This window comes from Abramis brama (assembly GCF_963993115.1).
Source record: "Abramis brama genome assembly, chromosome: 4".
NCBI classification, from domain to species: domain Eukaryota; kingdom Metazoa; phylum Chordata; class Actinopteri; order Cypriniformes; family Leuciscidae; genus Abramis; species Abramis brama.
The window spans coordinates 37,668,521-37,685,706 of NC_139966.1; the positions used below are offsets into that span (position 1 = coordinate 37,668,521).

A 17,186-nucleotide genomic window follows, 5' to 3' on the forward strand; every position below is an offset into this window, starting at 1 on the left:
CATTGACTTTCGAGCTGCAAAAACCTAAATTGGGTCAGGCCAATCACGTCGTGTATAGAGTAGGTGGGGCGGGCTTAACATAATGACGACAGAGCTGCGACGGTTACCTGCCACTTGAAAACAAAGAATGACGGCTGCTGCTGGCGAACATCTTTCGAATCGGCTTTGTCCGCGACTCTGGAGGACTTGGAGTTAGGTTTTTCTTTGAGAAAAGAGCATAGAACGACACTTAAGTCATTCTTAAAAAAAGGAAGATGTGTTCGTAGTTTTGCCGGCCAGATATGGCAAAAGTTGAATCTATCAACTAGCTCCGCTGTTGGGAAAACGCTCTGGTTGGTTGAAGCGCTGTCCTATTGCGTGCAGAGGGAATTTGAAAGACAGCCGTTTATCCCGCCCCTCGGATTGAGCCGTGTCTATGGTGAGTTGCCAGACCCAACATCTTGATGTAGGTCTGGCTTGCCAGGCTAATGTTTTGCAGCAAACAAAACAAAAAAAAGCGGGGGAAAAAAGAAGAAAAAAAACCTTTTAACTTTTAAACCGTTTAAAAGATAATTCCGGTATTTAGCACTTTGAGTCTCTTTTCTGGTTTGTTTTGGATGAACTAGAGTGGTGGACACAGAAATTTTGACGATGGGTCCTGTCTCGACTTTTTGACTCGTTTAGAATCGCTGGCTACAGGCATGCACAAACGTCCTTAAAACAACCCTTAACGTTCGTTTTCAAAACTGTGCAACTCACCGAGTGGTTAATGATGTTCGTTGATGTTCCAAAACAAGTAGAGTAGCGAAATACAGTTTCTGTCGTGTTTTATTTGGCGCGTGCTAACGCTTCAGACTCAAATATCGAGCGGAAGTTTATACACGGTTGTGAGGTATCTGAAAAAATAGTTCCACTATAGCAAATAACACGGATTGAAATCATACATTGCGCCGATATATTTGTTTTTAATCATAAACGAACACCACTAACCACTCGGTGAGTTGCACAGTTTTGAAAACGAACATTAAGGGTTGTTTTAAGGACATGTTTGTGCATGCCGTAGCCAGCCACTCTGAAGCAGTCAAAGGCAATTCTAAACGAGTCAAAAAGTCGAGACATGACCCATCATCAAAATTTCTGTGTCCACCACTCTAGTTCATCCAAAACAAACCAGAAAAGAGACTCAAAGTGCTAAATACCGGAATTATCCTTTAACTGATAGTATTAATCGGTCAATTTTTTACTTTCGGTTAACGGTTAAACAGTCAATATAAGCATCCCTAGTGTCTACACCTACAGTGCTTGGCCGCTAAATATTTTTCCCCTCATTTGCTCGTCATTTTCCTTATATATCTCTCATGCACAAAAAAAACTATAACCCAGATAAACACCATAGTCTAGTTATTGTAGTAGTGTGCTATACAATTATTAGACAAAGTTTTAACTTTTAAAATGTCTTCATGTTTTCAATGGAGTTAGATGAGATTAGGGAAAAGGGAGTGAGACAGCACTTTGAATAAAAGCAGTGCTATTAATAGCGTCAGACAAACCCAAGGTGACAGGCATCAGGGAGGGGGTGTTAGCCACAGCTGGAGACAGAATTGGATGACAGGAGTGAGACTGGGAAGTGAGACAGAGAAAGACTGGGATGTAGTGAGTTTTGAAAAGAAGCTATATTAGTGATAGGAGAGGACAACTTGATACATGGAGAGAGAAAATGGTTTTATAGGCTAAAATTTCTGACATTAGTCACTTTAAGCAAATGTGATGTAAAGAGTCAAGGGCCCTTATGATTGGAGATAAAAGGTTCTCATGGTACTCACATGTTGAAGAGGTTTAGACCAATACGATATAGGCGTTTTCGCATGACGTCAGTGGAGAGGGTAGGAGATTTGCAACTGGTTGGGTTTTCGCAGTGGTACCTGGGCAAGCTAAGAATCATGGCCTGTAAAGCTTCTTTGGACGAGACCTCTGAAGTTGACCGGGCCGACGTGGATGTACTGCTGCTACTCATCTGCTCTGAGCTGTTGTCCGCTGTGTCTGACTCAATACGTTTAGCTTCCAAAACTTCTACAATTGGGGTGACTGGTTTCTCTGCAACCTCTGGTGGAGACAAGGTTTCAGAGGTTATTGCTGTCTGTGCTGGAATTGCTGGTTCTGGAAGTTCCTGTTTGTCCAGCACCAGAGGTGGTAGATCCTCCCCAAGTTCCTCCTCACTTGGTGGAGGGGCTGGGAAGTCGCCATCTGGTATTTCCTCAACATCCAGCTCTGGAGGTGGAGGAGCTGGATCCTGGGGAGATGGTGGTGGCTGTCCTTGTTGAGGTTGTTCATTTGCATAATTAAACAGAGGTTGCTGTGGACTCTCAGTAATTATGGTCCCCTGCTGGACACAATTACCAAGAGAAACAGAAGTGGAGGACTCCATAACGGAAGAGGACATGCGAAAGTTCTGGCTATCAATTTGAACTGTTACATCCCGGAAGGCCATCATCAGCTTGCTGGCACTCCGGGCCATATTCTCAGAGTTGTCCACTTGGCCAGTTCCGCTATGGAATGTGGCAGGGTCTGTGAGGCCACCTTCTCTGACTGTCCCTGCCAACCCAGATTTATCACCAGCTGTACTAAATGCCTCTGAGCTAAACTGGTAGGTGCCACCTTCTTGGAGTGAACACATGGTCTTCATGCTCCAGTTGCTAAGTGCATCATCGATGGATTTAGCAAGAGACTGGACTTGCTCATTGAAAGAATCTTCAAGATCAGTGAGGGAGCCACCTACTGTGGTGGGCAGGGATGGGGACCGGACAAGGGGGATACTTGCTAAATTGCAGCCTTCAGCCAGCGCCCGTTCAGCTGAGATACCCTCTGTATTTTGCACTCGCACTTTTCGCAGGGAGATACGGCGTGGCAAACGACTTTCAAGGAGGGAGTTTCGGATCTTCTCAAAGTTTTTGCTGAGCTGATACTGGCGAAAGGCTGTCTGAATCTTGCAAGCGGCGCGCCGTGAGATGAGGTGGCCCCCATATTTGTGCTCTAACATTTCGATCTGAAAAGAAAGAGATGAGAAACGATGTCAGATAAGGCAATATTATGACAATCACAGAAAAATACCCACAGTAAGAGATGACAGCGTGAAATTAAATCAATCACAAGACTGACTACAGATTGCTAAATATCATGACATGCTGAGACAAACCAATTTTCCAGTCTTCGACTTGTTGTTCATGCAAAAATTCTTGAAATATGCCAATATGCCAATACACTGTATACAACAACCAAAGCAATTACCTCACCATGAATAAAAGTCTTGAAGCGGTGCATTTCCAGTTGGGTTAACTAGACTACATTATATGCTTTGGGCATTAAAAACTGTTTCACTCACTCCAACATTAATTTTGAATAAACATTTGATTAAATAATTTGTGGAGGTGAAAGCGTAGATAATACAGTCAAACTGTGATTTGACCTTGCAGGACAAGAATAACTTGTTGTGTAGTACATGATAATTTTGTCTAGACATTTACACAGCCAAAACTTTGATATAGCTACACTCATTCTTGAGATTATTTTTCCAGCTTGTGTCCCTTGAAAAAGGACATACTCTGGGAGCTGTTTGGCCGAAAATCAACAAGCACTTTCAGAAATTATTTGATTTTGAGTACCAATGTGTTCAGAACAGTTTGGCTTTGCCTGCCACCATCCATCTATTTTCCAAATCGCTTGTCCTATGTAGGGTCAAGAGGATACTGGAGCTAATCCCATTGTCTCGGGCCATAGACAGTGAAACACCATAGGCAGTGGCCAGTCAATCACACAGCAACGTGCCATTTACGCACAAGACATTTCCTGCCATTAGGGGCATATTAGCCACTGTCATCTTCTCCAATCATTTGTTTCTCTCTGCCTCTAATCATTGTCTAATAGACTGTGGCATCTAAAACACATTTCAGTTAAAAATAAGATGATAAATGACTTTATTTTGCGAAGAAATTAAATGATCTTGTTTGTCACATTTTTTTATTATTATTTCACAAGTTCACCCTTACATCAATTAAACAGAATAAAGATTATGCATATTTGGCGTGCTTTCCGGGGAGGGCTCCGAGGTCGGAAATTTTACCCGAACCCAGAGTACTCCCCCGTTGTTGTAAGAGTATTTAGGACTAGAAGTGAGGAGATGGGGTGGTGGAGGGATGCTGTTAAACTGTCAACGAACGGAGGTAAGTTTGCAGTATATATACACCTCTTACCTCGTTGATTGGGTTGATTAACAGAGTGTGGTCCACTCGTGTCTAACTAGGTTTGATTGTCTGAATGTGCTCCACATTTGTTTAATTAGGTTTAATTATCTGAATGTGCTCCTCCCGAACTTTGTTAATAAAACATCATTAAGATTGACAGATTTGTGCTGCATGCTCCAGCCTTTCATAGATTTCACTTTAAATGTCCCAGAAGGGGAGTGATGGACCAGTAAAATCTACAACATTAAGGGCCCTATTTTAACAATCTAAATGCATGGTCTAAAGCGCAGGGCGCAAGTTCACTTAGGGCGTGTCCGAATCCACTTTTGCTAGTTTAACGACTGGAAAAATGGTCGGTGCGCCAGGCGCATGGTCTTAAAGGATTGTCCCTATTCTCATAATGAGTAATGGGTGTGTTTTGGGATTTACGTACGTTAAACCATTCAAGGTCTCATCTCCCATTCCCTTTAAATGCCAGTTGCACTCGCACCATGGCAGATTCGCTATTTACATGACGGAATTTGATAGTGGAAAGACTGAACGCATCTCCAGAGCACAAACGGAACTGCCCATGCGCAAGGTAAAAGTGCACAGGCCGACCATCTACGGGACAAGCCGGATTCCATCATATTTATATGTACACTTTTATGTACACAATAATAATCTTTTACATTGTAATCCTTTTATTTTAAATATTTAGCATGTTTGTGTGCTGCTGTGCGTCCCTGTGTGTTTAATAAGCAGAGTGTACGCGCGTTGTGGACCCGCCTATAAGTGTAAGATAGGGCCCTAAACGTGAAGTTGCCATTGGAGCTTTGGTTTTGGCTGCTAAACTAGATTCAAATTTCACTTTTGTTCATCACAGCAAGATTAGGGCATTACGGTATAACCAGACAGCAACTCTGACTTCATAAGATTCCATTTGTAGTCCCAATATTACTTTCTATGCTGAGGGTAAGAGTATTCATTTGTACAATCAATCTTTGGATTCTTTCTAGAATGGTTTGAAAGTGAATTCAAGACTCTAACTGATATCTGAAGCTGGATTTCACCAGCTAGTCTCCTTTTGTGTTTCCATCAGCTGTCAGTGGTCTTGTCCTTTCCTGGGTGAGCTCAGATTAGAGGTCATTCAAGTCCTACCGTTTCAAAACGTTCTGATAAGACAAAGTGAGCTGATGCAATCAGTCACTGTTACGGATTCAAACTCCCTGAGAGAAGTTTGAATAACACCAGAAAGCCATCTTATCTTAGCAATCTACATTTGTCTCAGACTAGGTTAGAAAGGAGATATATGTCTGGGGAATATTAAGTTCTGAATAGGGCCTGAGTTTCTTTTCAGAAAAAGCTATGAGCTGGGAACTCTACTGCCTTCAACCCTCCTAGGTAGTTCAGAACCTGCCTTTAATATTCATTATTAAATGTTCCATTGGTGCAGATGTACAACAATGGACCCTCTCTTCATAAGTACATTTCAACCTTAAAAGAAAGACTTGTTGCAACAAATCAGGCTGTATTCGAGCATAACACCTCAGAACTGGAACTTTATTGAAAGCAAGGGATGAAATAGCAGTTGTGGCCTTGGACACACAATGGGGTTTCAAAAAGGATGCCACCATTTCCAATGTATTTTTTTTTTTTATGTGCTTTGAAATATGATGGTGTATAAATCAAAATTGGTGCCACTGTTTCACAGACCAGATATCTCTGACCATCAGTGTTATTCATTTTTTAGAGTTCTTGGAAAGGAAAGGAAAGGAAATGACAGAATAGTTGAAACGCAACGAGATGACAAAGAGAGTGAGAGGAAACAGAGACAAATTTGATTGCTGGGATCACAAAAAAACACTGATCGCCATAACCCTAAGGTGTGGAAAGAACACCATGGAAAAACAAGTCTGTAACAGAGCAGGGGCATGAAAGAGGGTGAGAGCATAAGACAAAGAGACAAGAAAGCGTGTAACGAATGCAGTCCTGCTGCAAATCCACCCATTAACCAGCTGTCAGGTCCGTTCCCGATCACTTCACTAAGCGGCACCGGGGAGAGAGATCATTCCGAAACCACTGCAGCCGTAAAGGATGGAGGTATAGCAATGACACTGCTCCCTATCAACTCAGCCCAGGCAAATCAGACTTGACAGCTGGATCAGCACTCTGTCCACGCTCACTTTTTCACTATCCCAGCAGAAAATGACATATCATACATATCCAAATAAGACAGGCCTACATAAACTACACAAGAAAGGTGATAGAGGCAGGTGTTAAACAGAAACCCTACGATAACGTTAAAATCCTACCCTAATTAGACCCCTATGTGATTCCCCTGGCTGAAAGAACTTTTTGGGGTATTCCATTTGTTTTCTTGTTAGAAATCCTAAAATATACCAGTAATTCATCAAAGCTAAAAATGTGTGAAATTAAACACCTTGTCAATTTGTTTTGATTATAGCTTCCAATTAGAAATCCGACAAGTTAGCCGGCTAATCTAGCATACTCTAAGCAAGATATTGATAATGTAATATTGAAATCAAAGGGCACCCACTAGAAAAGGCTCAATTGATCTTAGCTGCTTTCTGTCACATATCTGTTCATATTTTGGTGCTTGACATTAGTTTCTCATTTGCATTGATTTGTGTCTCAAGGATACATGTATATTTATGAGGCCATCAGCATAAGACAGGATAATCAAAGGTCTCATTGGGAAATTAGGCATACCTTCATTAGCATAAAGAGGCAATCACACAGAAGAGGTGCTGTAGTAGTTATCTATGGAACCATCAGCCTCTGAGAGATCGTGTCTAGAGTCACTAAAGCCAGATTATCAGCACTCAGACACCCTCTGAGGGAGCTGACTTTGCTGACAGTGGATCATGGCTCAAAGCATTTAGCTGAGCATTTCAACCTTGTCAGTCAGGATAGTTCTTAAAGGATAGAAAGCCATTGTAAAATAGCAATAAATACACACACCTGTGACCGCATTGGAATTCCTAATAGATGTTCCCACATAGCTTGTTGGAATTACCATAATTACCATTTTTTTTAAAGCATCCACATCCCAGCATTATTGCTGTTGTCGAAGATTTATTTCTGCTGCTGCTGCTGCAGAGCAAGTACAGGGACTTGCTACTGCTAATACAAACACTGATATGCTGCACAAATAGCATAACATTACCTGTAGCAGATCTATACAGGTGGAGCTGGGGAAGGTGGAGGGTTTCAGAGGAACTTTGAAAGTATGCTGCAAACTGCTATAGCAAATGCTAAACAGCTATATAAATGTTGAGCAGCAAGCTCGTTGGCTGCATATGTGACAGGAACCAATCAGCTTGTGCCAAGTAGTAAGCGATGTAAATGTCATTTGCTAGAATGAGAAATAAATAATTATATTTCATATCAACACTGTAAAAAATTTCTAACCCTCCCAAATCAAAAATTTCAAGTGACCGATAACATCTACATTTTTCAATTGGCCCAAGTGAAATTCTTGTTGCAATAGTCTGTTAACATTGGCTCAATGAGAAATAATACGTCAGACTAATTGAAAAATTTAGATGTTATCGGTCACTTGAAATTTTTGACTTGGGGATGTAATTTTTTTTTTACAGTGAATAAATATTCTAAAAGACTTCTCAATTACTTGTATTATTGTTATTTGTTCATTTCTTTTCTTTTTTTAGAAATAAAGTCTGAGATATTTATCTAATAATAGATTTGGATCTGAGGGGAAAAAAAGTAATAGCTTCAGATGCGTGTCATGAAAATTACACACATACCAAAAATGACTAAAGATGATCCCAAAAGGGCTTTACTGTGCCCACTTCTCAATATATTAATCTCAGACTGGTTAAACATTTTTTCAGAAAACACTGTAACCAAGATAGGAGAGGGAACACAGGATACAATCTATTTTCACTGTTCTCAGCACCCATGTCATCAAATTTGCTAATCCACCTTTTTAGTTTTTTGAAACATCAGCAGTTCAGGGACGCGAGTGCACGTAAACACATCAAACTTTCCTGTGTGTCGCTGCTTGGAAAGTCTGTCAGAAAGTTTTGCAGAGGGGATTCGGATTAGTTCTATTTATAAAACGGTAGGCTGAGATATGGACAAATTTCTCATGAATACCCATTTTTCATTAGCATGGGTTTCTCTGAGTGATTATAGTAAGAGGAAGTTCAAACTAATGCATTGCATGCTAAAGATTATCTGCAATGCTGAAAAAAAAAAAAAAAAAGATAAACAGTCTTTGATTTCTACTCCAAGACCGATGCCATGGCCTTCGTGGAAGTCTCTGGAGCACTTGTGAAAACCAATTACCATAAGAGAAGACAGGAATTCTCTAGAAAGGGTTGCGAACATGATCAGTCAGTAATGTCCTAATCCTGAGTGGCATTGGACATAAGTTCAAGCAAGCTGACTAATATGCGTCAATGAAGACCTGGAGTAAAGCACTCTACTGAATAAACTTGTTTAACAGCCAGCTGATTGTATTCATAAATACATGACATGAAAAATTAAATGCATTTATATTTAATGGTAATGCATATAATCGCTAACTAATGGGCACTTACAGATCTACTGTTGTAATTTTATCAGCATTTTTCAGCATATATCTGTATAAGCCTATATGCATCAAAATGCCAGCAGTCTCAGCTCTGATAATTTGTCAGCGCTGGTAGTTGGACATTTTATGTGTGAACAAAGCTATAACAGTAACACTTTGAGCTTGTGCAAGCACAGGACACTCAGATACAAGTGTAATGGCAAAAAGATTGAGAATATCCGAGCTGATTCTGCTGGTTAGGTAATTTCTCCCGGATGACATATTGGTGGTGAAGTGTGAATAGCAATGTATTAAGCACAGCTGTGGCTTTCTGACTCCAATATTCGCAATATAGAATTTGCTGGTAACACTTTATTTCGCTAGTCCACTTTAGACATTCTACTAACTATAAGTAACTTTGCAACTACATGTCAACTACCAGTCATTAGAGTATTAGTAGACTGTCTGCTTAATATCTGGTCACACTTTATTTTGATGCTCCCCAACAGATATTTTACTGACTATAAGCACCTTTGCAAATATGTCAACTTATTCTACAAGCCCTAACCCTAACCTAACATTCTTTTGATAAAATTTAAGCAAAACAAAACGACTCATGTTTACTTCCACAAGCCGTCACGTATTTGCGAGCTTGCAGCGGGAATATCTTAAGTGAGAACGAAAATGTTATAGCTTACAGGCTGGGATTTCTAATGGTTAGATTCTCTCAAGTCTGCATTCGATGCATACTCGATGTCAGGAACACATCCAGGTACTTCCATGTGTCCTCTGTACTTGCGTTCTTGAGTATTGGAATTGAACTTCGACGGTTGAAGATGACGTAGTACAAGAACACAAGAATGCATGATCGAACGGACTTTTAGTTTTTCTGTTTTTCCTTTCTGTCTCCTTGATTGTCATGGTTTTGAAGTATGTTTTCATTTGCTGTCATAGTTACTCATTCTTTGATTGATTAGCCTCACCACTTGTTTCCTTCCTCAGTTAGCCTGACTATAGGCTATATAGCCCTCAGTTTTAGTTGCTCTTTGTCCATTTTTGTAAGTTGTTTAGTGGTTTGATTTTTGTTATTAAAAGTTACTGCTGTGCTTAGATCCTGCCTGAAATCTTCATTCCTGCAACCACTACTGACACTAAGCGAGATAAAGGTGCATTTGTGTTTCAGATAAATCTGTGTACATGTGTGTGTGTGTGTGAGAGAGAGAGAGAGAGAGAGAGAGAGAGAGAGAGAAATATGCTAGTATTCTCTAGTACTAATCCGCAGTGTCAGACTCTGCACCCTTATCTGCCTTCAGGAGAGATTTCACACCTCTACAGACATAAGATCAATAGCATAATGCCGACACACAAAGAACCGTAAAAGTGAATGCATATACTCTACTTCTCAAGCTCAAATGCTGGCACACACACACACACACACGTCTTTTCATAGCACCGTGTCTTACACTGCAGCCACATTTATATCAACACATTGATTTCAGTACAACCACATGACCACAGCTGGATTGGTAATATGGCATACCGGGCATTTTCCCTGTGGGCTGACACTTTCTATGAAGTCATAAACTACATAAAAAGCAAGTGGCTTAAGGCGAGACACTACAGGTGAATAGGGTAAAAAATTTAACAAGCAGATATCACCATGAAACTTTCCCAGTTGATTACCTACATTAAGATGAGAAAAAAAATGTATTACATGTTTTCTGTAATTTAATGTTTAAATATGCAAATTAGCCTATATCTAATTAAATATGCACTAATTTGCATATATTTAAAAAAACGAAATCTGAGTATTGGATAAAGCCAGGTTAAAAATTATTTTTTCAGTGTGTTCACATATTAGATGGGAAAAAAATTATAGAGGGATTTATGGATATCTACTTTTGTTATCCTGTAAATCAGAAAATACTGTCAATAGCCTTAAAAAAATGATTTTCGCCATGTTTTTTGGAATAAAATGTTATATAAATCAGGCTAGGAATAATATATTTACAAATCCCTCTGTAAATGACTATAACTATTTACAAGACTGGAAAGTTTGGTGTATATAGGTGCTACTGAAGTCGAGATTTCGAACTTGGAGTATGAGAGAAAAGTCATTTTGAGAAAACGGGCTTTAAAGATTTATCATCAGCCAATGAGATTGCGCATTCAGCCCTTTTACTTTCACGATTGGTTGCTGATAAAAAGGAAATGACCATATTTGGATCCGACAGGATTGTACAGGAGAGAGAGAGCTTCTTAACGGTGCTTGTGATGACAGGTTGCCGGCAGCGATCGCGGAGGAGCACGTTGATTAAGAACGCAAACTTTTGTTGAATTTATGAGAAATCTACAGACGCAAACAGACAAAGTGTAATAAAATAAAGACCTAAATGTGTATTTCGGACTTTTTTTCACCACAAGTCTGAAAGAAGACTCAAAATTGACCAGTAAAAAAAAAACTATGTTTTTGCCTGCAGTGTCTCACCTTAATTCAGATTTGACCCAGAATTTTGTTTTATACAGTCGTGTGTGATTTTGGAACATCTAGCTGAAAACACCCGCAACCATGTTTGATGAGGTAAATTAGAAATCACCAATAGACACAACTACAAGCTTGTCAATCCAGCACCACCACCTTTATAGTAATTTACCTTGTAGCTATTAACAGTGAAGAAATAATGTGTTTTGGCGGTCACTTAGATTAGGGTCCAATTCTCACTATTAACTAATTATTAACTATGACTGTTGCCTCAATTAACTCCTAATTACTGCTTATTAATAGTTAGTAAGGTAGTAAATTTAGGTGTTGGGTAGGATTAAAGGGTGTAGAATATGATCATGCAGAATAAGGCATTAATATGAGCTTTATAAGTACTAATAAACAGCCAATATCCAAGTAATATGCATGCTAAAAAACAACTAGTTAATAGTGAGAATTGGACCCTAAACTAAAGTGTTACTGTTTTGGCAAAAAAGTATTTATTTAAAATGTTGCTAATATTACTTGTGTTAAATATTGCGGAAAAATAATGCGGTTTTCGTATTTCCGTATTAGTCACCCATTGTATTAAATATGGTTTTACCTGTGTCTACCATGATCTAACAGTTAAATAATACTACAGTTAAACTCTGGAACCATGGTAAATTACATTAGGGCAATTGAAGTATAATTTAACAAAATAGCTTTAAAGCCTAGGTCCCATGAATTAAGGACAAGCTTTTGTTTTATGAATTATAGTTCTAATGAATTTTAATTGAAGTAAAAGGTTTATTCAATGAGAGCCTCATGAAAGATAGATATCAGTGTATTACATAAATTAGGTGTTAACTCTTCACAAATGTTATTGTTTTTAAAGGGATATTTCAACCCAAAATGTCATCATTTACTCACCCTAATGTCATTCCAAACCTGAATGACTTTCTTTCCGTGGAACATAAAGGAAAACATTTGAGTCTGTTTTGTTTTGTCCATAAAATAAAAGTCAAGGGCAACCTAACCATAATGATTGATTTTGCTGCCAACATTCTTCAAAATATCTTCTTTTGTGTTTCACAGAAGAAAGAAAGTCATACAGGTTTGTAATGACATGAGGGCGAGTAGCATTTAATAGCAGTACATTTACTTTACGGCATCGTAGCTCAAAATCAGTGTTTTACTGTCAAGTGCATTTCTATGTGACAAAAGTGCAATATTCAATTTGTTAACTGCATTTGCAGTAAATGCAATAATATCTATCATTATTTATCCCTTTTGTAGTTTTATTTATTCATTTATTCACTCCAATTTAAGGACCTAACCCAACCAAAAACATTCATGGGGGAACTCGTGGGCCAGATGGGCTGGATTTTAGCCCCAGTCCAACCCTGCACATGCCACTCATTATGACTATATTGCCATGCCCTATTTGCTATTACATGAAATTGTATCATCATTTTACTTATAATCAGCTTACTTAACTTATAATTATAATCAGCTTACTGCCATGACAAAGAACTTCATCACCACAACATCTTCCTTCCCGCTTAAACATATAGTCATTGCATTACCATAGCTACTGATTTCACTGTACTACTGTGACTGTACTAATGGCTACTGCTATGACTGTAGACGGTTGTGGATTGTGATTGGCTCATTCAACATACAAAGCCAGCTGCTTCTCTGTGATTTGAACCTATGACTAACAATATATAATATAGTGATGTGTATGATGCCCAAATTGTAACTATACATCAATAACATGTTAATATACTGTATATTAAATAATGCATTAGTGAGGTACTCCGAACCCAAATTATTTAACTTAATAGCATACATAGAAATCTGTATGTGCTATATATGACAGTGCAAGAAAGCAGCGGAAGCAGTGTGGATGGCTTTAACCAATTTTACAATGGCTATTGATATGTTACCTCACATGTCTGAGCACTTCATCAACCTGAAAAAGGCAAAATGCATTTTTCAGGTAGGCTGAGGTGTCACAGAACATGCAGGAACAAATCTTTCTGTTGTAAAAATTTATAAATTAATAAAAACCTGCCAAATTACAAAATTGTTTTTTGCATCCATTAGCTGGGTTTATTGTCACACTGCATGGGTTAACCCTGCCATTAAACAACCTTTAATTGAATGAATGAATGAATGAATGAATGAATGAATGAATGAATGAATGAATGCCTACCTATCAATTAAATGTAATATGTTGCACACAATTAATAGAAAAAAAAAAAAAAAAAAAAAAAAATCGACCTGGAATTTTAGAATGAATGAATGAATGTATGAATGAATGAATGAAAATATATATTAAAATATACTTTGCAAAACCTTAGCCCCAGCATTAGCTATATGTAATCATGTTTATTTTTATGCTAAATTATCTGTAACACTACCCTTTCAGAATTTATTTCTATTTAGATATGATTTGATTTTGTACTGTAAACGCAGAATGAATCACTGTCAGGCATTTTGTGATGCAAACATAATTCTATTAGATAATTCTCAGCAAAAAAACAATGGGGGATGGGGAATGCAATTCACATTATGAACACTCAGCAAGAAAATTACAACAAATGAGGAATGGAGTTTTTAAGGGCACCTCTGTGTTACCATGACAACTCAACCTTCTCATCCTTCCTCTCCCATCCATCTCCCTTGCTGTCGCTTTTGCCCTCTCTATCTCTGTCATCTCAATCTACTTCTCTCCCATGTCCCAAGAGGCTCTGGTAGCCCCTGAATAAGGCTGCCTTGGTCTTTTCTGTTCAGTCTTTAAAGTACTGTAAATACACATGTCTGTGCTCTAATTAAGCCACAGTATAGGTATAACTCTGTTCCAAAACATAGCAAGCTGTCATGAAGTCTACTGTGTACATAGGCTGTATCCTAACCATGTCTAATTTGGAACATTCTACATAGGCAGCAATTTCACACACTATTCAAAAAGTATAGTTTCCGTAATCGGTATAGGAGACTAAACCCACAATTGATTCCAATATATGTTGCATTAGCATGTTGCTAAGCTAACAATGTGATACTCTAATAAGCATAAAAATACAGAGACAACATAAAAATTGGGGAAAATAGTGAATATTTAATTAGATCATACTATTAATATAAACACGTTTGATTACTGAATGAAAGACATTTGTAATCAGCATTTTACTCGACTCATCCACCATCTTGCTTGTTGCAATGGATTTTGGTATTCAGCCAAATGAGTTTATCATAGTACAAGCATAATCATGCTTCCTACCTTGTGGTACAGCTGTTGCATATTGTGCACACCTATGATTTCTTAAAATGCTGTTTAGGCAGGCAGTTCACTGGGTTTTGTAACAGAACTAGAGATGTTTTATCTACTCTGTCCCCAAACAATTAAAAAAGAATGACAGGTAGGCCTGCATGGAATCTGTGAATCTTGCAGAAAGCCCCACAGAATTCTCTCACTTGCGCTTATAAAATATTGTTTGCTCATTTGAAGTGTATGGAGCCATTTACAAAGAATGTGTTCTTGCATTTCATCTGTTTTCTTCTTCATTGTTGACTAATGTAAACATTCGCTGGAGGTACGTGTTTGGTTTGCTTCTAAATTGCTGTGTCAAATTAAAAGTTGAAATAATTAATCGTTTTAATAACCTTTAATGTATTGGATTATTTTAAGAGTGTATTGTTGTAAATGTGGCTATATACGCACCTTCTGTTTAATTTTGATTAATGCAAGAACACATCTTGAGTGAATGGCCTCCGATATTCTTTAGTTCAGTTAAACACATTTTACCAAATTTCCACATAATTCAGAGCAGATTCCATGAGGGCTTTGAGATAAGTTAGAAAGCTGATGGAGATAGTAATGGATGCGTATGAGATGAGGATGGATGATCAACCTGTAAACATCCAACTTCAATAAGGCCCAGCGCCCTGTACCAGCTTCAACACACTCCAACACACTCAGCCACTAAAAAGCAACCATCGGACGCACAGCAGCCAATCCTCAAGAGCCTGAAGCATACATTCACACGTCCTCAAGACCGCAATCCCACAGTGCCTTGCTCCCTACCTGCTTGTTTTTGAGGTCGAGCGAGAGTTCATAGTCGGAGGTGGTGGAGTGGCTGCATGCTCCATTCCTCTGTACTCTGATTGGTGAAGCAGTGTGATGTAAGCTTGGCCTCCTTCCAGTGCCTCCCGTACTTGCTGCTTCCCTCTCCTGCTCCTCTGGCTCCTTTTTCAGCTCCTCCTGTATTGGTTGATGCAGTTGCTCCTGAGGTTTTTCTTCCTCCTGCTCTATCTCTTGTGCCATCACCTCTTCCTTCTCCACTTCTGCACTCTCTCTCTCTTGAGGTTCACCTCCATCTCCATCTCCATCTCGATCCTCATCTCCCCCTCCTGCATCGACAGATGTCACAGTGCTCCCTGCAACCTGAGGTTCCACCTGGACCTCGGGCTGGGAGGCACTGGTGGTGGTCACCTCGGGTGATGGCGATGCGGCAGGTGATGGGGTTGCAATGGGAGAAGGGGAGGGTGGCTCTTCACTGCGGAAAGGAGGAGAAAACGAAGAGTCAGCCTGCAGCCCAGGCACCATTTGACCTTGTCCTCCAGCTCAGGGGGGGGGGGGGGCGTGGCCTGGATGGGTCAATGCCAATCTCTCCCTCCCTTTTCTCTCATCAACTGTGCCCTTCGGGGCAAAGAGAAAGAGATGAAGCGATTGTCTTGGGGTTGTAGCCCCTACTGTCCATTCCAGGATGGACTCGAGAGTTACCAGACAACCAGAGGGGGAGGATGGGACACACAGTGACTTTGCAACACCCAACATGACACACACAGACATGACAGACACAGTCATGCAGCTATCAGTGTGGTAAATTTACTGCTCTTCTGTGGTGTTGTTCTGTGACCTATGGTAGCTATGGAATTTTTCAGGCTAACTCAGCGGCATCCCACAAATCTTATGGACCCCTATGAGATGGAGCCCCACCCACAAACCAGTGTCAATTTAGAGTCAACTTTACAATAACAGTGAGAAGCTTTTGAGCCCTCGGAATGGTCCTGTCAGAGAAAGCAACAGTCAGCTGACTACAGATGTTAGGAAACTCAGCATGACACCTCAAAATTGTAGCATATCTAAAAATATGTCAAGAAAGCTTTCAAATTATTAGGCTGCATGTTAATGTAGATACTGTAAACGCATTAAAAGACTAAGTGGACCTTTGTGTGGTGTCATGCCAGTTAATAATAATAATAATAATAATAATAATTTGTTACATTTATATAGCGCTTTTCTGGGTACTCAAAGCGCTTTACATGGAAGGGGGAAATCTCCTCAACCACCACCAGTTAAGATGTAGCTTCATTTGCAGTGTAAAGATGACAAATTGTACCAGAATTTAATGGGCTAATTATCCCATGAAGGGCTGTGAGGTTGTCCCATAATTCAGTGGCCTACCTTTAGCCCTGGAGTTAAGTCTCTACAAGCCTTTTGGGATGCAGATGACAGTAGGGGCTTTTATTTTGCTTTTGTAATGGGACCATGGATCTCTCGGCTCTCATCACCCTCTCTGTTTTAACTCCCCTCTTTCTCCATGTCACATTAGATCACTCTCTCCATTTATATCCACCCCTGTTTTTCTTTCTAGGTTCTACCCTTTCAGTCCCTTGCGCCCTCTACCCACTCACATGTTTCTTTCTTTAAGCATGGGCGAGTGTGACTGCGTATGTGTGGTGTGTGAAGCACTGAGAGACATTAGGAGCACTCAGGGCCTGTATGCGTTTGTCTAAGCACAGTCTAATATCACAGAGTGCTAGTGGTCCAGGACAGGTCATAGTCAGAGTTCTGCACACAGACAAGCTTTTAAAAGGCTCTGCTGGCATCAATGTATGCATGAAGCAGCAAAATTCAATTATCTTTCCATCCATGACACGGAAATTGGGGCGACAA

The 17,186-nt window shown here is 39.5% G+C and overlaps 1 protein-coding gene across 2 annotated transcripts in view; it reads right to left on the reverse strand.

Annotated features, from left to right (window-relative positions):
• iqsec3a (IQ motif and Sec7 domain ArfGEF 3a) overlaps nt 1–17,186 on the reverse strand; it is a 139,187-nt gene that overhangs the window by 60,683 nt on the left and 61,318 nt on the right. For both annotated transcript variants that reach the window (XM_084111731.1, XM_084111730.1), the window contains exons 3-4: nt 15,312–15,783; nt 1,803–3,022 (exon numbers count right to left, since the gene is read on the reverse strand). In XM_084111731.1, the coding sequence (XP_083967857.1) occupies nt 1,803–3,022; nt 15,312–15,783 (1,692 nt within the window). The remainder of the gene's footprint in view (nt 1–1,802; nt 3,023–15,311; nt 15,784–17,186) is intronic.